The 27,438-nt window shown below is 35.0% G+C and overlaps 2 protein-coding genes across 6 annotated transcripts in view; one reads left to right on the top strand and one right to left on the bottom strand.

The window, feature by feature from the left end:
- Positions 1-27,438, top strand: part of LOC127865249 (lipoxygenase homology domain-containing protein 1-like) — a 50,247-nt gene that overhangs the window by 21,039 nt on the left and 1,770 nt on the right. For 2 of the 5 annotated variants that reach the window (XR_008042526.1, XR_008042528.1), the window contains exon 4: positions 26,627-26,769. Coding sequence is in view for 1 of the 5 variants with exons in the window: in XM_052405289.1 (XP_052261249.1) it covers positions 14,760-14,806; positions 26,627-26,639 (60 nt within the window). In the remaining 4 variants the exon portion in view is untranslated. Of the gene's footprint in view, positions 1-14,759; positions 14,840-21,475; positions 21,636-26,626; positions 26,770-27,438 lie in introns of all 5 variants that reach the window. The other 3 variants (XR_008042527.1, XR_008042529.1, XM_052405289.1) reach the window with 3 other exon arrangements.
- On the bottom strand, positions 13,701-20,656 carry LOC127865188 (uncharacterized). The gene is made up of 2 exons (XM_052405163.1): positions 19,102-20,656; positions 13,701-15,370 (listed from the first exon to the last, which is right to left on the bottom strand). Exons 1-2 carry the CDS (start codon positions 20,654-20,656, stop codon positions 15,270-15,272), a joined length of 1,656 nt encoding a protein of 551 aa, XP_052261123.1. The 3' UTR covers positions 13,701-15,269.

Raw genomic sequence — 27,438 nt, 5'->3', positions numbered from 1 at the left:
ACCTTTATGTAAAGATGATCAAACCCATGTGCAAGACACCTCACACAGTTGCATTACCTTTATGTATAGATGATCAAACCCATGTGCAAGACACCTCACACATTTGCATAACCTTTATGTATAGATGATCAAACCCATGTGCAAGACACCTCACACAGTTGCATTACCTTTATGTATAGATGATCAAACCCATGTGCAAGACACCTCACACAGTTGCATTACCTTTATGTATAGATGATCAAACCCATGTGCAAGACACCTCACACAGTTGCATTACCTTTATGTATAGATGCTCAAACCCATGTGCAAAACACCTCACACAGTTGCATTACCTTTATGTATAGATGATCAAACCCATGTGCAAGACACCTCACACAGTTGCATTACCTTTATGTATAGATGATCATACCCATGTGCAAGACACCTCACACAGTTGTATTACCTTTATGTATAGATGATCAACACCTCACACAGTTGCATTACCTTTATGTATAGATGATCAAACCCATGTGCAAGACACCTCACACAGTTGCATTACCTTTATGTACAGATGATCAAACCCATGTGCAAGACACCTCACACAGTTGCATTACCTTTATGTATAGATGATCAAACCCATGTGCAAGACACTTCACACAGTTGCATTACCTTTATGTATAGATGATCAAACCCATGTGCAAGACACCTCACACAGTTGCATTACCTTTATGTATAGATGATCAAACCCATGTGCAAGACACCTCACACAGTTGCATTACCTTAATGTATAGATGATCAAACCCATGTACAAGACACCTCACACAGTTGCATTACCTTTATGTATAGATGATCAAACCCATGTGCAAGACACCTCACACATTTGATAACCTTTATGTATAGATGATCAAACCCATGTGCATTACCTTTATGTACAGATGGTCAGACCCATGTGCAAGACACCTCACACAGTTGCATTACCTTTATGTACAGATGATCAACCCATGTGCAAGACACCTCACACAGTTGCATTACCTTTATGTATAGATGATCAAACCCATGTGCAAGACACCTCACACAGTTGCATTACCTTTATGTATAGATGATCAAACCCATGTGCAAGACACCTCACACAGTTGCATTACCTTTATGTATAGATGATCAAACCCATGTGCAAGACACCTCACACAGTTGCATTACCTGAATGTATAGATGATCAAACCCATGTACAAGACACCTCACACAGTTGCATTACCTTTATGTATAGATGATCAAACCCATGTGCAAGACACCTCACACAGTTGCATTACCTTTATGTATAGATGATCAAACCCATGTGCTAGACACCTCAGCAAATATTATTAGAAATGTGGGAGGTCTGATGTCTTTTGCATGGGTTGCATGATCATAAAGAAAAGTTTGGATGCAACCATTTTTAGCAGAATAATGGCCCTTCATCTGTTTAAAATCTTGTTGTTTTTTCAGCTTGTAAAGCATCTGTTTTCAATTCATCTCTGTTTTCAATTTTTATTTATTGGCTGGATGTTTGTAGGTTTAACTTTCACAGCTGAATGAACACATTTTTAGATAATTGTATAAAAGGAAGAAATTTTGGCAACGACCATTTTTCATTGAATTACGGCCAATAGTCTGTGTTTCCATTAGAAAACCATTAGGCCACCAAATTTCCCCCAATAACCCCTCATTTACTGCTTGGCAGATTTGGCTAAGAGTTGTACAACTGAATGACCTTAATTTGAAGCAGATTGTAAAAAAAAGTTTTCTGCATTAATTTTGAGCTGAATTATGGCCCTTTGTGTTGTTTTTTTCTAAGGAATATTGGATACTGTTTATTCTAATTAGGAACATTTGTATAATTTCTTTTATTTCTTCATCTACAGTATTGCATTGGAAACTTATTTCTAATCTCAGTAAGTAATTATTATAAGCATTGTGTTAGTACCAGTCTATGAAGGCCTTTCACGTGTTTTATTAATACATGTTTTGCATCATTAGTGAGACTCTATGAATTCCAACTTTTCATTAAATTTCTAATTGATATCAGACTAAAGGGAGCAAGAGATCTTAGTACTGTATGATTGTTTGAAGCATGAAAGATATGATTGGTTAATGACTATGCTAAGATACTGTATGATTTGTAGAAGCATGAAAAATATGATTGGTTAATGAGTAGAAGCATGAAAGATATGATTGGTTACTGAGTCTGCTAAGATACTGTATGATTTGTAGAAGCATGAAAGATATGATTGGTTAATGAGTAGAAGCATGAAAGATATGATTGGTTACTGAGTCTGCTAAGATACTGTATGATTTGTAGAAGCATGAAAGATATGATTGGTTAATGAGTAGAAGCATGAAAGATATGATTGGTTAATGAGTAGAAGCATGAAAGATATGATTGGTTACTGAGTCTGCTAAGATACTGTATGATTTGTAGAAGCATGAAAGATATGATTGGTTAATGAGTAGAAGCATGAAAGATATGATTGGTTAATGAGTATGCTAAGATACTGTATGATTTGTAGAAGCATGAAAGATATGATTGGTTAATGAGTAGAAGCATGAAAGATATGATTGGTTAATGAGTAGAAGCATGAAAGATATGATTGGTTAATGAGTATGCTAAGATACTGTATGATTTGTAGAAGCATGAAAGATATGATTGGTTAATGAGTATAAGCATGAAAGATATGATTGGTTAATGAGTATGCTAAGATACTGTATGATTTATAGAAGCATGAAAGATATGATTGGTTAATGAGTATAAGCATGAAAGATATGATTGGTTAATGAGTAGAAGCATAAAAGATATGATTGGTTAATGAGTAGAAGCATAAAAGATATGATTTGTTATTGAGTATGTATAATGGGTTTTGCGTATCATTAGGGTTGCAATTTTTAAATGGAAAGAGAGATGTGTTAAGTTAAGTTTTTTGGTTTATTTTTACAAAAGACATAGAATGTTATGATGAAAATAAAATAATAAATAGATGATTTCAAAGGAAAGCAAGTTGTTGTGTAGTATGAATTTAAATTAGAGGACACAGATTCAACTCCCAGTCACATAATTATACCCAAAATGCATAGAATAGTTGCTAAAATGGAATCTCCATGGACGTCTGGCAAACAGTCTGCCTATAGACCCAAACTTGTCCAAAGGGGTTCTACAATTCTCCATGCACAACATTAACACTTGCATGCAATTTACTTGGTCTTGTGAAATGTGTTTTTGTTTTCATCCTACTTTACTGGTAAATGATTCACAAAGTTAATGCCCCATTTTCAACATAAACATTTTTTAATCAACATGCCTGTTATTTATTAACGCGACCAACTAAATTTACAGAGCATATTTTGCAAATCAGTATGTGCTTAGAAGCCGTAGCTACGGCAAGAACCGCAACTCACTCTGCTAGGAAAGATTACCGCTGCCTGTCTGCACTGCAGACGAGAAAATGCTTCTGCTCTACTTCAGCAGTAAGTATACATACCAGCTTGTAAGACGTCATTTGCCAGTCTAGTGTTTATCATTGGAATCTGTTCATGTTGGCTGCTTTCAGGGAAAACGGGGCTTAATGCATGTCAAATAAGATAAGCCTAAGCACACTGATTAGCCTGTGCAATGCGCACAAGCTAATCAAGGACGACAACAGCGAACAACTTCAGCGCCTTCAGCGCTTTGATAATATCTCCAGAACTATAAGGTATAGCTTGAAATTTAATAAGAATGTATATCTCCAAGAGGGTATGAGACGTTCAAAAGAGCCATTACTCTTGCTTTCATTTCCCCCCCATATTTTTAGACATAATGCCCTTCGATAAATTGTTTTTTAACATTTTTTTTTGGAGGACCTCTCGCACACTATAATACAAGATACCAAACTTAAAACAGTACGTTTTTATTTCTGATTGAGGGGACGTAATGTTCACAAGATCCATTACACTTGCTTCCATTAGTGTTTATTTAAAGTTTGTTTCAACTTTGGAGAGCATATCTTGGAAATATTTAGAGGTATCAACTTCCATTTGTATAAGTAGCTTAGTAGATCTGAATAAGGTGAAGTGGAGTATTTATAAACCATAACTTCTATGATAATTTCAGTTATTTCCCAAGTAAATGTATACGCTGAAATTTCGTCCAGTGACATGCCTTAAGATTAATGTAAGCTATAAATATGAAACTTCATGGGAATAAAGTTTGCATTATTGGACTACTCATTATTTAAAGACCCCATTCCCGGAGATATAAATGGAAAGAATCGTAAGAAAACGTGTTTTATTGAGAATATCACTTAAAATCCGGATGAAATCGGTTGAAAACAAACAATATAGCGATTTTTATTTTGGGGTCAAGCATGGTTAAGTACGAAAATTACCTAAGTAATATTCATGATTCAACACGATAATTATGCCCCCCTTCGAAGAAGAGGGGGTATATTGCTTTGCTCATGTCGGTCAGTCGGTCGGTAGGTCAGTAGGTCGGTCGGTCCGTCCACCAGGTGGTTTTCGGATGATAACTCAAGAACGCTTGGGGCTAGGATCATGAAACTTCATAGGTACATTGATCATGACTCGCAGATGACCCCTATTGATTTTGAGGTCAATAGGTCAAAGGTCAAGGTCACGGTGACCCGAAATAGTAAAATGGTTTCCGGATGATAACTCAAGAACGCATACGCTTAGGATCATGAAACGTCATGGGTAGATTGATCATGACTCGCAGATGACCCCTATTGAATTTGTGGTCACTAGGTCAAAGGTCACGGTGATTCGAAATAGTAAAATGGTTTCCGGATGGTAACTCAAGAACGCATACGCCTAGGATCATGAAACTTCATGTGTAGATTGATCATGACTTGCAGATGATCCCTATTGATTTTCAGGTCACTAGGTCAAAGGTCAAGGTCACGGTGACCCGAAATAGTAAAATGGTTTCCGGATGATAACTCAAGAACGCTTAGGCCTAGGATCATGAAACTTTATGGGTGGATTGATCATGACTCACAGATGACCCCTATTGATTTTCAGGTCACTAGGTCAAAGGTCAAGGTCACGGTGACCCGAAATAGTAAAATGGTTTCCGGATGATAACTCAAGAACGCTTATGGCTAGGATCATGAAACTTCATAGGTACATTGATCATGACTGGCAGATAACCCCTATTGATTTTCAGGTCACTAGGTCAAAGGTCAAGGTCACGGTGACCCGAAATAGTAAAATGGTTTCCCGATGATAACTCAAGAAAGCTTATGGCTAGGATCATGAAACTTCATAGGTACATTGATCATGACTCGAAGATAACCCCTATTGATTTTCAGGTCACTAGGTCAAAGGTCAAGGTCACTGTGACAAAAAACATTTTCACACAATGGCTGTCACTACAACTGAGAGCCCGTATGGGGGGCAAGCATGTTTTACAAACAGCCCTTGTTAAAACCTAAACAAACAAAAATGCGGATACGGGTAAGTATAGATATAATTTGCATACCTTGCGACGCTGCAAAGATGTTCCCCTATTGCATGTATTAATGATCATTTATATATTATTTTATCGATTAAAAACCGATTTTGACGAGGTTTTCAATGTCAACCTCGATTAAAAAATATTTTTCAATGAATTTATGTAAAGTTTATTTCTCGCTTTACGATTTATATGCAAAACAACGATCTATTCCGCAAACAGGGACTTTAAAGATGAACTGCTATTTCCCGGCAAATTCCCTCTGAGAATTTAAGTAGCATTTGGAGGGTGGGATGGGGGATTTCAGGCATGACTGGGACATGCAGTGCTTGTTTCTTTTAATAAAATCTGTTTAACAAACAAAAGAAGTCAGGGAGCCTTTTTATCCATCGCCAGAGGCGGAGGGATATTGTTTTGACGTTGTCCTTCTGTCCGTCTTTCCGTCCGTCCGTCCGGCACTTTTGTGTCCGGAGCCATATCTTGGAAGTGCTTTGGCGGATTTCATTGAAACTTGGTATGAGTATATATATGGATAAGAGGATGATGCACGTTAAATGGTATTGTAAACCATGTGTTAATAGTTGAGTTATGGCCCTTTGTATCTTGAAAAAATGCTTTTTTTGTGTCCAGAGCCATATCTTGGGAGTGCTCTGGCGGATTTCATTGAAACTTGGTCTGAGTATATATATGGATAAGAGGATGATGCATGCCAAATGGCATTGTACGTCATTGGATAATAACGGAGTTATGGCTCTTTGTATCTTGAAAAATGCTTTTTTGAGTGTCAAATTTAACACTTTTGTGTCCAGAAGCATATTGGCGTGGGATATCAATTCAAAGCATTTGCTTGTTAAACTTGAAAGAAAAAGCCTTTGATTAATGCACAAACATCAATAGAATTATTTGCCTGACAACCACCTGTTTGAAGTGTTTCTTGTTATTCAATTTGCATATCTGTTTATGTCAGTGTCCCACAAAAAATCCACTTAGATTGCTTATTTGAATGTAAATGTCAATAACTTCCAGAACGCCAATGTTTTTCTGTAATCTGACAATGACTGCCTCCTAATTGAAAGCTCTCAGAAGCAGCTCAAGAGATTCAGATTCATTTGAGCCTGTTGACAAATAGGCTTACAGAGAAATAAAATACAAAAACAGAGGTGTACAATTTGTCATCAAGACTGCCCTTGTCATGTGACAGTGTTACATGTGTTTGAATGATAGACATTAAAAAATACTGTTGTCTGAAAATATCTATTTGTATTGTGATAGATCCTGATACACTTTTAAAATAAAAACAAACAAAAAATGACAAATTGTATTCAGAACAAACCTTAGCATTCACAAACAAGCATAATGAGCGAAAACTTTAAAAATATATCCATAGAATATTTGTGTACAAACTGTTATAGTATCATACTTTGTGCTTACATTTTTCAATCCACAAAAAGTAAATTGAGTTTTTTTTTGAAAATATACAAATCAAGAAAATCTTAAAAAAACAAAACATTCTCTATATATCCAGATTGTTAAAATAATGTTTGAAAATGCATCTTTCTAAATAACTAAAATGAAAACGAAGTTACAATTTTTTTATGTTTATTACGCTTATTAGTTGCTTAGTGACCACATGACATGCTTGTTATGAGGCGTTTTGGATATTTATGTATAATACAATGTTTCATTCATGTTTGCAGTTTATAAATTAATACATAGTACATATCACATTTCTTATGCATTTTTTTATTCGCCCGTTTTTTAAAACGGGACGTATTATAGTTTCACCCTTGGCGGGCCGCGTCCACAGCAGTGTCCGCTCTCTAATTCAAATAGTTTTCATCGGATCTTCACCAAACTTGGTCAGAAGTTGTGTCTAGACAATATCTAGGTCAAGTTGGAATATGGGTCATGCTGGGTCAAAAACTAGGTCACAGGGTCACTTAGTGCATTTCAAGCATTAAGCATGGTGTCTGCTCTGTAATTGAAGTAGTTTCCACCCGATCTTCACTAAATTTGGTCAGAAGTTGTGTCTATATGATATGTAGGTCATGTTCAAATATGGGTAATGCAGGGTCAAAAACTAGGTCACGAGGTCACTTAGTGCATTTCAAGCATTTAGCATGGTGTCCGCTCTCTAATTGAAGTAGTTCTCATCCGATCTTCACCTTATGTGGTCAGAAGTTGTGTCTAGATGATATGTAGGTCAAGTTCGAATATGGGTCATGCCACGTCAATAACTAGGTCTCGAGGTCACTTAGTGCATTTCAAGCATTGAGCATGGTGTCCAAAACCTTCGAACGGGCGTATCTTGTGACAGTTTGGCACTCTTGTTATTCACTGATATATGCCATTATTTACAGAATAAAATACATACAGGAAATATCCAGTGAATATATATATATATTTATTTATATATATATATATATACATACATGTATATATACAAACTGCACACTTATGTATGGTTATAATTGTCAATGATACTTCATCAGAGCATTTTTTATTTGTCCTCACATTGCATATTATGTATTTTACACTAGTTTGTTCTTCATCATTGAGATACATGATATGTTACTGGCAGGGATCATATTTTTTTCGGTTTTGTCGGTCCTAGACCGATTGGGGTCATGAAAGACCGATTGAAAATCCCAAACAGTCGGTCCGATTCTGTTTGCTATTAAAATTCCCATGTCATGAAATCGATTACACAGTGTACATGCTAACACACCCTAATGACATTCTTATCTCGATTAGGTGTGATAACCATTCGCTGCAGTCTCTAAACCGGTCAGGACCGGTTTATTGCGCGTCAGACCAAGAATCAAAATCTTGTGTACAGCGGATTAAAGACGCATCCGAAAAGACGCGTCTGAATGCACGCGCTGTAACTAAACAAAACATGCCGATACATTTTCCACCAGCGTAATAATCCGGTAATATAATATGAATGAAAGTCGCGGATCTGATCGACAGAACAGCCGAAAGTTATTTTTATGGGCGGAACTTCATATAAAATAGTACACAAGAAAAATCATATACATTAAATAAATCTTTAGTAAAACCGTGTTAGAATCGAAATAATTCGTGTACTTTATACTTTGCTGTTGAATAACTCACGACCGGATAATTAGATGCGTGGTTTCAAATGCTTCGCTCTCGTGATTAAATCCCTACGCATTTAAACTATCGGCCGTGGGTTAACTTACTGGTACTATTTCATAAAGACGTAGTATTTTCGCACATTCAAATCACATAATTATACCTCATTGCTTTTTAAATGATTTATCCAACTACTATTCTTTTCTGTCAAAACAAGTGATAGCAAGTGGGCTTATGTTGGTGGCATTTTCAGGCTTGGGACAGTTTCCAGACAGGCTGACTGCAAACAGATCTTGACATTCTGTGAGAAGAAATGATTAAATTAAAAGAAGTGCACAAGGTTTTTGCTGGAACGCTGGTTTATGCACAGTGACTTGAAATAGTAAAATGGTTTCCGGATGATAACTCAAGAACGCTTAGGCCTAGGATCATGAAACTTCATAGGTACATTGATCATGATTGGCAGATGACCCCTATTGATTTTCAGGTCACTGGGTCAAAGGTCAAGTTCACAGTGACTCGAAACAGGAAAATGGTTTCTGGATGATAACTCAAGAATGCTTACGCCTAGGATCATGAAACTTCATTGGAACATTGATCTTGACTTGCAGATGACCCCTATTGATTTTCAGGTCACTATGTTAAAGGTCACGGTGACTAGACACAGGAAAATGGTTTCCAGATGATAACTCAAGAACGCTTACGCCTAGGATCATGAAACTTCATAGGTACATTGATAATGACTTGTAGATGACCCCTATTGATTTTCAGGTCACTAGGTCAAAGGTCACGGTGACACGAGACAGTAAAAAGGTTTCGGGATGATAACTCAAGAAAGCTTACGCTTAGGATCATCAAACTTCATAGGTACATTGATCATGACTGGCAGATGACCCCTATTAATTTTCAGAGCACTATGTCAAAGGTCAAGGTCATAGTGACTCTAAACAGTAAAATGTTTTCCTGATGATAACTCAAGAATAATTAGGCTTAAGATCATGAAACTTCATAGGTACATTGATCATGACTTGCAGATGACCCCTATTGATTTTCAGGTCAAAGGTCAAGGTCACGGTTACTCGACACAGTAAAATGGTTTCTGGATGATATCTCAAGAACGCTTACGCCTAGGATCACGAAACTTCATAGGTACATTGATCATGACTCGCAGATGACCCCTATTGATTTCCAGGTCACTAGGTCAAAGGTCAAGGTCACAGTGACAAAAAAACATATTCACACAATGGCTGCCACTACAACTGACAGCCCATATGGGGGGCATGCATGTTTTACAAACAGCCCTTGTTTATATTTAATTTGTTCCTGATGCAATCAAAATGGTAGACTTTAATTACTGCAAACTATAATAGCAAAATCAAATGAAATTATCTGAATCTAACCTTGCGTAGTAATAGTAAAACTGGGATCTTTTGCCGTTTACTCCACTCGAAAAAGTCCTTTAGAATTCCACGCAAAAGCAAAGTAATAAGACATAATATCGCTATATGCCTCGATTCAAATTAAATATTTTGCTAAAACTTAAATTCTTGTTTTACTACTGCAAAATATCAAAATCAAAAATGGCTGCCGTTTTGAACTTACAAAATGCATACACCTAAGCCAAGCATGATTCAGCATTTATCCACGTTGCTATTGTTAATTTGGGTCTATAAAAACTCTTCTTTTTACACACTTTTTACTAACTGGCATAAAAAAAGTCAAACAAATACTAGTTATTGTCCTTCTCACCAAAGATGTGTAATAGCCATGTTTATTTTTGTCAGCTTCAAGTTATGTTTGCTCATTGCTGTGTACTAACGCGAAAGGAATTGTGGGTAGAACTTCTTTTACGAGTGAAAAGTGAAAGCGAAAGCAAGTCAGGTAATCGTGCTTCTGATAATCGCTATCAGTCTTAATAGAGATTCAAAATCACATTTAAACATAATTAAATACATTTCATTTCTTTAAGCAACATTCTGATTTAAACACACAATAAAGAAACATTTGTCTTTCATTGTTAACATTTTCATTCCTACCCAGAACTACTTTGGTGGAAGCATAATTCCCCAAACCAGGGGAATGTGATGCGTCTATGTATAGAGGTGACAATAACGTAGTGACGTCACCATCTATGTATAGAATGTTGTTATCTTCCATGACGAGGTAAATTTCTGCACACAACATAAAATATACATTTCTTCATAGCCATTCATCTTTTCCATTTTTAAGAACTTGGTGAATTAGCAAGCTATTATTTGTGGATAGACATTCTTTGATCGAATAACAAAGGAACGACTTATCCATCAAAGAAATTACCCTGTTAATTCAATATTGACTTCCTTCAAAAAGTTAATGAACAATTCACTGACACTTTTCTTTATAAAGCCTTCCTTTGCATGTTCAACAAAACATTACATTACAGTACAGCCAACGCGGAACAAACGTATTTCGCGATCCGCTGAGGCAAGGTGAAACGAGTCGATGTGCGTCAGTCGTTGAAGCCGCGTCAGTACTGTGCCGTGGCAAGTCGCATTTTGCTGCGAAGCTTCGCATCTGTCCGCGGAGGCATGCGGCGATCCACAACATGATGCAGTATCGATGTGCACCATGAAATAACAAGAAACGTGTCCACAGGACACGGATGCCCCCAACTGTAACTTTGTCATTACATAAAAGTGTGACGGACAGACGGACGCACGGACGTACGGACGGACACACGGACGGACAAACGGACAGTCCGATCACTATATGCCCTCCTTCGGGGGCATAGAAATGTCTTAGCATAACAAAATAAATCAGAAAGCCACATGAACTAGAGAGCAGACAACATGCTTAATCCTTGAAATGCACTAAGTGACCCTGTGACCTAGTTTTTGACCCGGCATGACTCATATTCGAACTTGACCTAGACATTGTCTTGATACAACTTCTTACCAAGTTTAGTAAAGATCAGATGAAAACTGCTTCAATTAGAGAGCGGACACCATGCTAAATCCTTGAAATGCACTAAGTGACCCAGTGACCTAGTTTTTGACCCGGCATGACCCATATTCGAACTTGACCTAGATATTGTCTTGATACAACTTATGACGAAGTTTAGTAAAGATCAGATGAAACTACGTGACCCCGTGACCTAGTTTTTGACCTGGCATGACCCATATTCGAACTTGACCTAGATATTGTCTGGATACAATTTCTTACCAAGTTTGGTAAAGATCGGATGAAAACTTTTTGAATTAGAGAGCGGACACCAAAAGTGTGACCGACCGACCGACGGACAGTGCGAAAACTATGTACCCCCTTTTCTTCAAAATGGGGGCATACAAATCTTTTTAAAATTATTAGTTACATGTAGTTTACAAATTTTGAAAGAACAATTATAATAATAATTAAAATCATAATTAATTTATTGTGCGCGGATTGTATTAGCATATACATGTAAGCATAGTTAATGTGTCTGGCCAATTAAGTTTGTTTCCCGCCCGTAGCGTATGTATTTCACACATAAACAAGGTCACGTAATTATGTTTTCGCACATATAAGTGGTCAAGGCTCCAGCATAATTATGGTGGATTTATAAATTAATTGCATGTTGATTTTGCTATTATATTTAAGCTGAGAAAATAAGCAGATTGAAGCCACATCTATAATCAAGACGGTGAAGACGTATTTGTTGTTTTGTTAATTATCAGCTTATTATAACTTTTGTTTGAATGTGCGTATATGAACAGGTTTTATTTTGTTCATATTATACAGTTAATATCGCTTCTAATTACCCGATAATCCCGTATATTCCAGTTTGAAAGCAAATGCTGGTAAATATTTACGATACACAAACATTCTCCATATTTTCTTAAGTATCAAATACATTTTGCCATTTGTTACTATTTAAGGAGATGATGAAATAATGTCTAATTGGGGCGTTTTTTTCCCACTGAACACGCGATTTACGCCTGACGTGATGTTCATGTATTTATACAACACAAAATACACCCACACTTTCCAAATGACGTTCTACATGTCTGCATAATTTTCGCGCGCTTTTTATGAAACAAAGGATATTTTAGCACTGTTTATTTGACGCTAGAATTTGCCAAAGGTCGCGTTAGCATTAAAATTCGGAAGTGTGTTTCGGATTACAAATTTAATAATTAAATTTTGATAATCCAACGAAACATTTACAGTTACGCATAATTAATTCAACGATAATTTGTTAAAGTGCATTACGTGTCATATCGCTTATTAAAACGTGAAAATAATAATTATGAAACCAGCGTAAATCTTGGTTTCTACGCTACACATACATTTATGTACATGTAGGTGGATATCTTTTCACTCGATCCGCCGCGCACGTATGCGGCGGATTTACTCTGCCAAAGTATGCGAGGTTAATACAGACTCGGCGTTGTTGCGCGGATCGATGCCAAGTGCCACGGCGCTACGCCGCCTGAACACACGATTCGACTGCCGCGTACTAATAATCTGGCCGTGGCGTAGCCGCGGATTATGTTTGTGCCGCGTTGGCTGTACTGTATATTCAAGTCCATTTGATATTAAGGAAATCCAAAATGCAGTCTCACCAGTTTCATTCCGAGTAATATATTCCAACACAGTTATTCACATTGTATTTTAATAATCCATTGTAACACCCACATTGGTTTAACCCTTTACCACTTAGATAGGAATTTTCACACATGTAAAATCCCTCAGAAGTTTAAATTTTATGAAAGACCTTTGTTACTTGATTCAAATTTTAAAGGCTTCATTTACAGCCCTTAGATACTGATGAGCAGCAAACAGCATAAAACCAGAACAGACTGCGAGTTACTATCATGTTCTGGTTTTATGCTGTTTGCACATAGCCATTTTCACTTTGCTTCTGAGTGGGAAAGGGTAGTGGGAAAGGGTTAATTTAAATAGCTTGCAGTCATTAGGTTCCTTGACCTGAATGATGCAATACAATTATTTCGTCACCTGTGTAGAAAAATAATGTATTTTCCAACAGTTTCCAATCTTACAAGCTCTTAAGCATGGTGGTAAGAGTGTTTGGTTACCTTGTGGGTTCAATCCCCAATTGAACCTTGTTTTTCTCTAAAGGAAAATAATACACAATGCAGAATGAAAAAACAAAATCAAAAAAACATAGGTAGTTTTTATTGAATGCAAAACATCTCTGTGGGCAGCATATATCAAATAACTTTAACATCAAAACTGGCAGTGAAATGCATCAATAATTAAATGTAATGGAGCCTAATCTGTTGCTAAGATAAGTTCTCATTTCCATTGTTAAACAAAACAAAGTATATGTACAAATATTTGTTGAAAAGATATTAATTGTGTCAATCTCAAGTAGCTGCACATTTTTAGTGGTGAAAGGTCAAGGTCATCCTTCAAGGTCAAAAGTCAAGAAAACAAATCCAAGGGAAGTAACAAGCTTTAAAGGGAGATAATTTCTATTCTATTTCTATTTATCATTTGGCAGGTACAGATCATTTTTACAAGGGAAGTAATATTTTTAAAGTGATATAATAATAAAAAAATCTAAGTAGCGCAGAAGGGGGCATTGTGTTTTTGACAAACACATCTCTTGTTATTTAAGCAGTCACTTTGTATTTTAAGTTTTCATTCAGTTTATGATAAACAATTTAAGTTTAGATTTGTCGAATTAACATGAGGTTAGAAAATACATTTATATGAACTGGAATACAGATGTTAATGTACAATGTTTACTTGTTTTTGCATTGAAGCATGCAAATCAAATTGCCCTTTGATTCAAAAACATGCCTGTCCAGTACAAAAATTGAAATGTCTGCAGAAATTAAATATTTATGTTTAATAAAGTACATTTTGTTATTGTTTTCAACTCAGCCTTCTCAGAAATGTTTATTTCATATGGTATTAGATGAGTGATTTATGGCCTTCTTGTTTGTTCTCCTGCCCTCTGTGCCAAAGTCACAACAATTTAGCATATATCGTTTAAAACAGTCATTCATCATAACAAGTTTAATGAGGTACAGGGTAACTCAGTTGCAGTAATAGGAAGGTATCAGTGCATAAACTGTGTTGATAATTAGTAGTTTTTGAGTATTCTCTGGTAGAGTTGATGTGGATATCCTTCAATGTATTCACTGTCAGATGTTAATTGTGTTTGTTTATTATAATTTTACAACTACAGTATGAAAACAAGCAGATTGTGTTGCAGTTTACTCCAAGAGCAGTAAACAGCAGGAAAAAGCAGGAATGGGAATGGTATATAAGATATCCACAATAACACTTTCATGAGTATGTACAATGTACCAACATTCATTACCTTTCCAAAAATATATACTTTATGAAGTCTAAATATTTATACACAAAGATAATACATTGTTTAACATGAGCATATTTACATTTTTGTCAATGTATATTGGAACATATAAGTAACTTATAAGCATTCCAGATATTCAGACTATCTAACATGATTACCCTTACCCATTACAATTGTTAACTCTTTCTTTGCTGGACCCGAATTTTGAAGGCCTTTGCAAACAGTTTAGATACAGATGAGATGCTACTGAACCTGGCATCTCATCTGCAGGATCCAAACTGTTTGCTATTCTGATAGTATTCACACAAAAAAAGAGAAGAAAATGCTAATTTTAGAAATTTAGCAGACAACATTTAAGCAGACGACAAATTTCCCAGCATGCAAAGGGTTAATGAAGAATCGCACTCATGGAATTGTTACACCGCACTCATAGTAGAAAGGCGGAGATTTAAAAACTGTGAGTGTCTTTTTTTGTGGTTGCTCTCCCCAGTGGCTTCTTATGAAACCTGCAATTACAAAAAAATACACTTGATCTCCAACGTAAATCACAACAATTATTGATCATTTGTACTTTTTATATGGTGTCATTATTTGATGTCACCATGATATTCTTATAGCTTACATCTCCTTTTTATGCCCCCGGATCGAATGATTGGGGGTATATTGTTTTTGGCCTGTCTTTCTGTCTGTCATTCTGTCCCAAAACTTTAATCTTACAGTAAAATTTTGCAATAACTTTTGAAAAATTGAACATAGCAACTTGATATTTGGCATGCATGTGTATCTCATAGAGTTGCACATTTTGAGTGGTGAAAGGTCAAGGTCATCCTTCAAGGTCAAAGGTAAAAAAATTTAAAACTTTAATATAGTAAAGTTTTGCAATAACTTTTGAAATATTGAACATAGCAACTTGATATTTGGCATGCAAGTGTATCTCATGGAGCTGCATATTTTGAGAAGTGAAAGGTCAAGGTCATCCTTCAAGGTCAAAGGTCAACAAAAAAAAATAGCGGCGCATTAGGGGGCATTGTGTTTCTGACAAACACATCTCTTGTTAACCTTATGAAAAAATGAAGAAAGTGGATCCCAAAGTTCTCCTGTTTAACCCATTGAAAGTTGTTGGTAGATAATAGATTTCTATCCACTTGGATCTCATAAATAATGATTTATTTTTTTATATAATAATTTTATTTAACAATATACTGGTACATAATTAACATGCCCATATTTGTATAAACATGCATATAAGGCATGCACAAACGATACATTCTTCTTACCTAAAAAAAAAGTTCGGCATTTACAAGTAACTCATGTTTTTACATTTTAACATTAAGCACAGTGTAAAACTTTGTGTAAGATTTACAAAACAAAAATAACATATGGTTGTAGGAGAGTTTCACATCAGGTTTGAAATTAGTAGTTAGCGTTTACTTAGGCTTCATATTCACTTAAGCAAATCTTAGAAAACAAAGCAATATAAACATGGTACGATGTCTTCAACATTATAACGCAAGGTTACTAGGTTACTAGGACAACATTTTAACGGATTTTGTTTAGAAATTAAATATTGCTGTTAAAAAAAGATACATTGTTGAGTAAGCTCTACGAGGTAACGTAGGGAACTGCGATGTATGTATTATAGCAATGAAAAGGTAAAAAGATAAACAGAGTAACACCGGCTTTAGACAGCATTCACAGCAAAAGCGAAATGGAATATTGTCGGTCTGTTAAGTTTGCGTGATTGGTTTGGGATGTAGAAAAAAAACTCACACGAACAAAAAAAAAGGGATAGTTTTATGAGGAAGAGAGTTGAAACGAGTGTTAATTATTCATCAGTTCTTTTAAAAGGACTATGAACTTGGAATTCATTAAAAACAAAGAAAACTGCTTAATGTTCGCTATTTGGGTCGAATCAGGGATATTATACATAAATGACATTATTACAAAGAAGGAAATGTCTCAGAAACAGTTATCTTACAAAAACTAAAATCAAAACGAAACTGGTTAGCAGAGACAAATATACTTAAATTAGCCATACCTACACAATGGAAGGAAATAGTTTAATCAGACAATCAATTAAATCAAGCGTAAAAATTAAAACTACAAACACTTATGACAAAAACCTCGTCTTAAAGGCCCTAAATAATCAAGATATTAGGTCCATATTTGTAACAAAACAGTTCACATCACCCTATCGGCATAAGTATTGGGAAACAAGGTTTAACCAACAAATAAACTGGCACTCAATATATTTTACTATACACAAATTAATAGTGAAAACAAAAGTTTGACAACTTAAATACAAGATATTACACCGCATTATACTCATAAATGAAAATCTTGTCAAATGAAATATATATAACTCCCCACACTGCTTATTTTGCCAAGAGGTAGAAACTTTCGAGCACTTTTTCCTAGAATGTGCGTTTGCTATCCAATTCTGATAATTGCACATTTAAGAGCATAGGACTAAATAAACCCATGAATACTTTACATAACATTACCATAGGTAACAAAACACAATATGCAGCATACCAGGACATAAACATTATTTTAAGTGAAATATGCTTCACCATCTATAAAGGGTATATGCAAAGTGAAAGACCAACACATCAAGTAGATATGTCAAGCATTCTCCTTGACGGTCTACTGATACTGGAAAAGCATTACAAAACAAGTGAGACTAAGCATCATTTACTAAATAATGATTATCCCCACATTTTTCGGAGAAAAAGTGGGGATATTGTATTGATGTGCGTCTGTCCGTCCGTCCTGGCCACCTGCTACTCCTACACTATAAGCACTAGAACCTTGAAACTTACATACATGGTAGCTATAAGCATATGTGTGACGGTGACAGTGACGGAATTTTGATCTGACCCCTGGGTCAAAAGTTATGGGGGTTGGGGCGGGCCGGGTCAGAGATTTTCACTCATTTTTTTGTTATTTTACATTGACTTCTTCATTTCTGCACTGATTTACTTCGAATTGATACTGAGCGTCTCTTATGACAATAAGGTCAATCTCAACTATGCATGGCCCCATTACCAGCCCTGGGGCGCCCCGGCCACATAGGCCACGCCCACTTAAAATTGCCTTTTACTATAATTTCTTCATTTCTACACAGATTCACTTCAAATTGATACTGAACGTCTCTTATGACAATACGGTCAATCTCAGCTATGCATGGCCCCATTACCAACCCAAGGGCACCCCGCCCACATAGCCAATGAAAATCGCTGACACTTTACAAGTCGAATTGGCACAACAAAACAACCCGTATTATAAATAAATTATGAACAACACTTTCGGCAATCGGCGCATTTTTTTTCTGGTTTTGGATAAAATACTAGGTCGGCGGGTGAAATGTAAATAAAAAAAACGAAAGTGACTTTTATTTTTATTTGTCGAAAAATAGGGTCGGTCGCTCCCTTAAAACAGATAATAAAAAAATGCTGGCCTAAACAAACATGATAAATAATTATGTATAATATTTTTGGATTTTGATCTGGATTGGTACACAGCAGGACCTTTAGGTATGCGCGCTGTGGGAGAGAGATGGGAGTGACTTACATTTTAATTTAATCACTGAAATTCATCACTGAAGTAACAGTATGATCTCATTTGATATTGATGTACATGATTGTATCAATCAACATAATTAAATAATTATCAGTATAAAGTACTGTCAGGATTTCAGTATCATTGAAATTATTTCAGTCAAGTTTATCATTCATATACATTAATTTTGTAAATATTATCAATATAAGTATACTAGATGCAAACATATTTGAAATAATACAATTAAATATACTGTATATAATCATTTTTATAATGTAACTACACGTCCAAGCAGTCCATCAAACCATTGCAACAGAGCCACTTGGTGTGCCAATGCACCAGCAGACAAGTCAAATGCCCTCTAACTTTAATGACATCATCTGACCATGCATGTCCAAGATCTCAAAATAAAGGCCCTTGTCTGACACATTGGTAACATTAACGTTAAACTGTTACCAGTCTTCTGTAAATGTCCTGAAACCCCATATACTTTTTCAAAGACCCAACCTTAATGGTAATTAATGCTTTTTTATGTCATATGACCAAAAATTGTTGTTGTTTGTCTAAAAGTGAATGGTAAATTAGAAATTTCAAAACTTCCCAGAATATTATTATAATGAGTTTGATTAACCTCTTCCACACATACAATTATTTTGTACACTTGGTAACAACTCACCTTCCAATGAGTAGTACATGTAAGGCTGCATTACTGTTGAAAATCGACTCGATGTTTTAGCTCCAACAAACTCGCAGTGATCTTCTCCTAATCCGTAGTTGTCTCCAATATCCAGGAAGGTATCCGTTAAATTCTCACCCAGAAATATTTTGTAACGATTCTCAGAGCACAGAGTAACACCCACGTATTTGGGAGTCAGATACACATTCAGAAGCCTAACATAGTGTCTGCCATTTTTACAGCCATTTCTCTTATCGCTGTGAGTAAAATTAAAAGCATTCCGGTCATTAAATTCAATTGCAGTTATCTTTTCTTTCAGTACCTCAAGCTGAGCTTTAATGTCAGTTATTGCCCCAGAACTCTGTTTTTCTTCTTCAGAAGCCTCACGCACGGAAGTTTCTACATCAGCATATAACCTATTTAGGTTTTCCAGTCTGTCGTACATGTCTTTGGATCTCTCAAAGTTGTCATTCACCATTATCCACGAGTCTTTTATTGTTCTTACAAAATCCGCTGTGTCATTGTACACCTTTGTCAACTCTGTACTGGTCATTTGACTGAATAGAGAGCCATTTATTTCCTGAATTTGATCAAGCATAGTCACCAATTTCTCATGAATGTTCTGAATTTCTTCCGTATGATTTTCACAAATGACTCTTTGAGTTCTTTTTACTTCTTCAAGTTTATGATGAAGCTCAGACCTTATAGGACTTGATTCATGCAGCAATTTTGCCATGATATCACTCTTCATGGATTGCACCTTTTCGTCTATGATGTACTCGATGTGTTCATTCCTGACAGTCCTAGTTTTGTATTCTAAATCATGGAACAGATCTGCCAAAACTGTCAGATTGTTTTGTATACCTCCCAGTTTTTTATGCAAGAATTGTTCTACAATAGTGTGTATTCCTTTGTCTAACCTATCCTCTATCTTGTCAATTTTTGTATTCAAATCTTTGATGTTTTTCTCTAATTCAACAGACATATGTTCTACCCTTGTACCATGGTTCCTTAAAATAGTGTATATTTTTCTAACATCATTTTCAGTTGGGTTATCTAATTGGAATGTTTGAGGTGAGGAACCTGACTTGCCTTGTCTTCTTTCAGATTTTTTCTTGTCCTTTATATTTGTCTTGATAGTTTTATTTGTTGTCTTCTTGTCCTTAGTATCCGTCTCAATAGTTGCATTTGTTGTTTCAACAAAGTATGCATGAATTTCTTTAATTATGTATTCTTGAAGTGGAACAAGCAGCTCATTTCTGTTTTGAGCATCTTTGACTTCTTTCTGTATGTAAGGCCGTAACAATTTTGCCATCTTTTTTGTACTAAACACATCCTCCAGTCGTAAGTCCACCTCCCCTCTGTTGTCAATTTCAGCAAAGTTTCTGTTTAGGCCTACCAAATTATTTTTAACCAGGTTTTCCGAAGGAAAAAACTGGTTATTAGATTGGCGAATGCGGGCGGGCTGGCTGGCGGGCTGGCTGGCTGGCGGAATAAGCTTGTCCGGGCCATAACTATGTCGTTCATTGTCAGATTTTAAAATCATTTGGCACATTTGTTCACCATCATTGGACGGTGTGTCGCGCGAAATAATTACGTCGATATCTCCAAGGTCAAGGTCACACTTTGAGTTCAAAGGTCAAAAATGGCCATAAATGAGCTTGTCCGAGCCATAACTATGTCGTTCATCGTCAGATTTTAAAATTATTGGCACATTTGTTCACCATCATTGGACGGTGTGTCGCGCGAAATAATTACGTCGATATCTCCAAGGTCAAGGTCACACTTTGAGTTCAAAGGTCAAAAATGGCCATAAATGAGCTTGTCCTGGCCATAACTATGTCATTCATTGTGAGATTTTAAAATCATTTGGCACATTTGTTCACCATCATGGGACGGTGTGTCCCACGAAAGAATCACGTCAATATCTCCAATGTCAAGGTCGCCACGACTAAAAATAGATTTAAAAAAAAAAAAAAACTTACAAAGGGGGTTAATTTTTTTTGGTCATTTCAAAAGTTCAGTTTGAGTTTTCTCCCTTTATCAGATTTTTTTTTCACAATGAAAACCTGGTTTTGTGACAATTTTTTCCCTTGTTTATTATTTCCAACTCTAATTTTGCTGTCTGATAATCCATCCTTACTTCTTCCACATTCAACAGGCAGCTAGCTTTGCTTACAGAAATTTCATTCTTTAACTCGGTGTACATTGATTTTAACTCCTCCAGTTCCTCTTGCAACCGTGATCTTGAGTGCGGACCATTGTGCGAACCCTCATGCTTGCATGAGATCATGACTTGATCATTTGGAATAAACACGTGCAGTCCGCACTCATTATTGTGGTTGGTCAGAGACATTTGATCTGTGTTTGGTAGCGCAAGTATTCCATCCAAGGTGACATCCAGAAGTAGTAGAATCGTTGCGAGTATTTTTTCACTATCGACATCATGAACATGAATCATCCTAGTGACAGTCTGCAGGGACCTCAACACTCTTGGCGTAAACGTCTTGAATCCTGAAATTGATTGTTCACACGTAAATATTTTGTTCTTCATATATTTGCCAGTGAATATTTGCTATGTTATTCCATAAATTAAGTGTGTAAGTCAGTTTGTAAAAATCAGTTTCCAAGTAAATATCTTGAAGCTTGTTTAATATACATGTATGAAGTTAAAGTCACTTACTTATGACGCAATTATGTGAAATATATTCCATATCCATACTTCTGTATTTTCAAAGCTAGAAATTGTTATAACATACATTTGGTTTAAGACTGTTTTATTTTCAAGCTAATAATGAATTGCATGGTTTTTCTGTTAAGTTTAAGGACTTTGTTCTTTTTCCTTGGAAATGTTTGACATTTTATTCCTAAACCATGGTTTTATTTCCTTTACTTTTGAACTTAAGATTTGTTTGATTATTTTATATGTTTTATTTTATCCTCTTTCTAAATTATTGCTTTGATCCTTTTACTTTTCAAATTGTGTTGTTAAAACAGCATTGCATAATTTGAGATTTCAGTGTCTTTTTATGTCCCCCACTATAGTAGTAGGGGACATATTGTTTTTGCCCTGTCTGTTGGTTGGTCTGTTGGTTGGTTGAGTGGTTTGCGCCAACTTTAACAATTGCAATAACTTTTGCAATATTGAAGATAGCAACTTGATATTTGGCATGCATATGAATCTCATGGAGCTGCACATTTTGAGTGGTGAAAGGTCAAGGTCATCCTTCAAGGTCAGAGGTCAAATATATGTGGCCCAAATCGCTTATTTTATGAATACTTTTGCAATATTGAAGATAGCAACTTTATATTTGGCATGCATGTGTATCTCATAGAGATGCACATTTTGAGTGGTGAAAGGTCAAGGTCATCCTTCAAGGTCAAATATATGGGTCAAAATTGCTCATGTAATGTCACTTCTGCAATATTGAAGCTAGCAATTTTATATTTGAAATGCATGTGTATCTCATGGAGCTGAACATTTTGAGTGGTGAAGGGTCAAGGTCATCCTTCAAGGTCAAACATCATATAGGGGGACATTGTGTTTCACAAACACATCTTGTTTTACCATATATTCAATGCAGAATATTGGTTATTCAATAAATTATTTTGCTTTTTTTTAAATTCTGAAATCAAATGTTGAGGTTAAAAGTTCTTTTTATCCCTAGCAAAGCGGAGAAATACAGAAATGGCGTTGTCCGTCCGTCTGTCTGTCAATCCGTTCGTCCTCTGTCACAAAACTTTTAAGGGCTTAATATCTCAGAAACTATTCATAGGTGTAAAGATATAAATGAGAAAAAGGTGGGGGATATCAATAAAACGAAATTGCTTCTATATTATACTATTTTGATATGTCCTTTTGTAAAGAACTGGTTTAAATTAAGTTGACTGTAAAAAATAGCTTATGTATGAACCATTAAATGGATGTTACTTGCAAAATCTAGGAACAGCTTCATAAAAATGTAAACTTAGTACCTTCAATGCATTCAAGAATTAATGTTATATAATAATAATATATAAAAACTATATAATCAATTAAAATAAAATAAAAATAATTATAATATAAATAAATACAAAAATAAAAAAATATATAATTTAATAAATTTGTATATATTATTTATTTATTTATTTGCAAGTCTTTTGGTTTTTATATATAATATACATATTTCATGAATTAATACATGAAAAATAAATACATTCAAATATTTATTAAGGTAGAACCAATAAACAAATTTTAAATTAGATGCCCACATTAAAATATACATTTACTTTATTAATACTTTAAGTCAGATATTAAAAAAAATAATTTTACATTTTCATTAAAAGATCCTTAAACAAAAATCAATCAAAATACTCCATTGAATATTGATGGTCCAAACATATGTATTGTATTTGTTAACTAGTAAAATAATAACTGACCTTTATGTTCTACACTGTAGGTGTAGGTAAAGTAGGTAAAAAGTGCAGGTACACTCAGCTTTTATTAAATACCATAGTCTTGTTTTACATTTGACATAAAAGCAATTTTATTCACTGAATACTAGAACTATGTAAAGGTTGATTTTGAGTGTCAGCCAACATTGCTGGTAAAACCTATTTATATGGTGAGATGCAGACTGCTTGGTTATGCATGACAATTTTTGCATATCAAGGCTTATAAAAAATTAAATAAAGAACTTACAAGAAATATTTTGTTAACAATATTCCGCTTTAATTGCAAATCTGAGATTTCAAAATCAACGCATTTTTACAATTTCATGTGGTTCAATTAAAAATTTATTTATTTGAATAAATTCATGACATGTCTATCTTTACTCCATAGTAATTTTTATTAACTTGAAAAGTTTATTTCATAAAATTTATACTTTTTCTTACAGTATATAAACGTCAATGATATGAGACAAGCTTTATTTACTGAATGAAGGAGATGCATGAGTAAACAATTATTATAGACTAGCATTGATAAAGTAATTGATTTAGTTTAACAATATGAAATTTAATTAATCTATAAATTATTATTCTGCATTATTCAATGTAAGTAATTTCTGTTATGATGCTTAGTTATTGGCAATGAGCCTTTGTTATACCCCCACAAACGAAGTTTTGGGGGTTATATAGGAGTTAGCTTGTCTGTCTGTCTGTCTGTCGGTCGGTCGGTCGATCCGTATTCAGTGTCTGCTCTATAATTCAAGTGGTTTTCTCATGTCGGCTTCATCACTGCAGAACAGGCCCGACGACTGGGTCCGTGCTAGCGAGACTGGGCCGGTGATTTTGATGACTATTCTTTGCTCCGAAGTAAGAGTCTCGGTAATGATCCATCCAAAGGTTCATCAGATCTTCACCAAACTTGGTCAGATGTTGTATCTAGACGATGTCTAGGTCAAGTTCAAATATGGGTCATGCCGGGTCAAAAACTCGGTCACTGGGTCACTTAGTGCGTTTTAAACATTGAGCATGGTTTCCACTCTCTAATTCAAGTAGTTTTCATCCGAGCTTCACCAAACTTGGTCAGAAGTTGTATGTAGATGATGTCTAGGCCAAATTCGAACATGGGTCATGCCGGGTCAAAAACTAGGTCACAGGGTCACTTAGTGTGTTTTAAACATTGAGCATGGTGTCCGCTGTTTTTTGTAAAGACAACATGCAAAATATTCTGTGTCAATGCGGCATGTGTGGGTATTCGTCACCTCTGTGACAAAGCTCTAGTTTTTACTGTCCAAACAAGTCTAAAAAGTAGATTCGCAGTCATAAACCGATAGTTCGGTGTCACTGTACTGTTCTCATTCAAAGAGAAAGACGCAAAGATTTTGTTAAAATTTATTGGTACGCAAACATCACTCAAACAGCATTTTCATTCAACAACCTCATTCAAAATACAAACATTAATTCATTTTTTATCAAAAACACAACCATTCTCACTCGCAACAATCAAAACAATTGGCTCCACGCTAAAAAAAATTCTCTTTCATAAATGCCTAAAATTTGTTAAATGTAACAAATCAGTGTATGTTTTGCCTTTAAAGCCAATCACTTATCCTCTTATTGCCTTCTTATAAAAACACTCGCCAGCTTAATGTCCTTTTTGGCCTGGGGCGAAGCCCCTAGGCCATAGTACTCATACCGATTTCTGAGATGAGCTGACTTGGCTGGCTGCCAAAACCAAATTTGTATAACTCCGATTTACCACTTATAATAAGTGCGTGCGCAATAAAATTAGTTCTTTGCAGGTCTCAATAACCCGGCTTGTAAATACAGAACATCACTATATAACATCACAGTGTCATACAAGTGTAAAAAAATATTATTGAATCAAAATTGTTAAGCATTGGCTACGGCATAGTTTTTATTGTTACCATATTCATGCGAGAATAAGTTGCTCACTTGACGGTCTCTAACTATCGTTTCACGGACTTTGTCAAAACAATAACAACTTGTTTGCCATTTAACTTTGAACTATAATCTAAACCAATAAAAATAAGTCAGTGGAACTTTAATTTTCCGTATTTTCTCTTGATTTATTCTCCTAAATTAACCTCAGCTTTAATAACAATGAATACAGTAGAATTTTCGGATAAACTTCCTTGTTTTTGTCAAAGGTAAATTAAAATAAGTTTTTCATTTGTTTTTCTCATTAAAAAAATCAAAATTGGTCTTAAAAGATGGAATTTCATGTTTAATGAATCTATTACACCAATCATGATGTTTGTATGAGCCGTTTTGGCGGTCATAACGACGATTTTAGACGCTGTTTATGTGACTGTTTGCCTAGGTAGTTGTCAAAATCTTAAACACTTCTCAATTTATCATTTGTTGTTGAACTTTTCTATAATGACAATATTAACATTTCGTTGAACAATTTACGGGCATATATTCCATTAGTTTAGACGTATTCTACTTTCATTTTATGTACTTAAAATTATTGTTTTACATTTAACAGACTGTTAACTGAGCAAGGTTGTATTAAAAAGTAATATCAAATTTATGTTGCAAATCTTTGTGCAATCTCACAATGACAGGTTAGCGATGACAATTCCATGCGAAATGATAGCATTAATGCATATGTCAGGAATGTGTTTAATTACAATGTTTACTTGATTATTTTTATTGGTACATATTTAAATGTTTCTATTCTTGTAAAAATTTATAGTTTTGGATGTCAATATTAATGGTTGTGTTCATGATCAAGTTTAACATGAAAGCAATGATGATCTAAGATTCATAACAACAAATAAAGAAAGTAGAAAGAAAAAAAATTTCTTTCTCATAAAGCACGACCAACTACACAAATACGTGGTAATGCTTTTGAAACTTTATATTTTCAATGAATTGTCAGACATGACCAAGAGGTTGCAGCTTAAGAAAACTCATTAAATGTTCTCAGTAAATATGTTTCTGGACTATCGGAATATCGTTAAGATTGTATTGAGATGCAATACTTCAGCAGACCTTTGTTTTCATTGTCATATATTATTTTCAACTATAACACAATCATACATAAATATTTTGCTATATTTTATTTATTCAGGGGCAGAACCTAATACCTGGTAGTTTCAATGATGAACTATCATGATATAGGGCTAAAAGATGGATGTGCCAAATCCACCTCATGAAAAACAGATTGGGCAAAAGTGGAGTGCGAACACTAAATGGTGTGCTGCTAAATAACAGGTTTGATATGATTTACACCTTGCATTGTTTACACTGCACCTTCATGTATGCCATGTGACTTTAAGATCTGTGTTGGGAGAATAAGGTGCGACATTTTTAAGGATGTCTTTTTAAATTATTTCACCATTTGTAATGGGATAATGTTGAGAGCTCGCTCATTCGTGAGAGTGTTCTATCGATTTTATGATTTTTTTTAACAAGTAATTTTCAGTAAAGTGCAATTGCGCGTTTGTAATATGAAGTCCCAACACTGATCCGACATTTTTCTAACCGTTCAAACATGTCATTGCACATTACCGGAAAAATACTGATTTGTTTAAAAAAAATCATGATACCTATAGAAAACTCTCACGAATCAGCCGGCTCTCGACTTTATCCCATTTAAAAAAATGAAATATTTAAAAAGAAATCTGTGAAAATGTTAACTGGGGTGCGCTTTATTATCCCAACACAGATGGTTTACCTTTATGGTGTTAAGTATGGATACTATTTTTTAATATTAAACATTGACAATATACTATTCACTATGCATAACTTGAGGGTTCAGATTGTGCTTACATACAGGGTTCAGATTGTATAATGTACCAAGCAATAATCTTTTTTTCGTCTTGATTATATAATTTTAATAATATTTCTTGTGTTATTTTCACATACATGTAGATTAATTTA

This window comes from Dreissena polymorpha, chromosome 1, assembly GCF_020536995.1.
Source record: "Dreissena polymorpha isolate Duluth1 chromosome 1, UMN_Dpol_1.0, whole genome shotgun sequence".
Classification (NCBI taxonomy): Eukaryota; Metazoa; Mollusca; class Bivalvia; order Myida; family Dreissenidae; genus Dreissena; species Dreissena polymorpha.
This window is presented reverse-complemented; position numbering and strand designations above follow the sequence as displayed.

What these genes read in the sequence shown, in the direction of transcription:
- LOC127865188 (XM_052405163.1), bottom strand. Translation starts at nt 20,656, where the DNA reads ATGTGCCAAATGATTTTAAAATCTGACAATGAACGACATAGTTATGGC. An exon ending in CATGTACTACTCATTGGAAG is followed by an intron (nt 15,371 to 19,101) that starts GTGAGTTGTTAC and finishes TTGTAATTGCAG; the next exon opens with GTTTCATAAGAAGCCACTGG.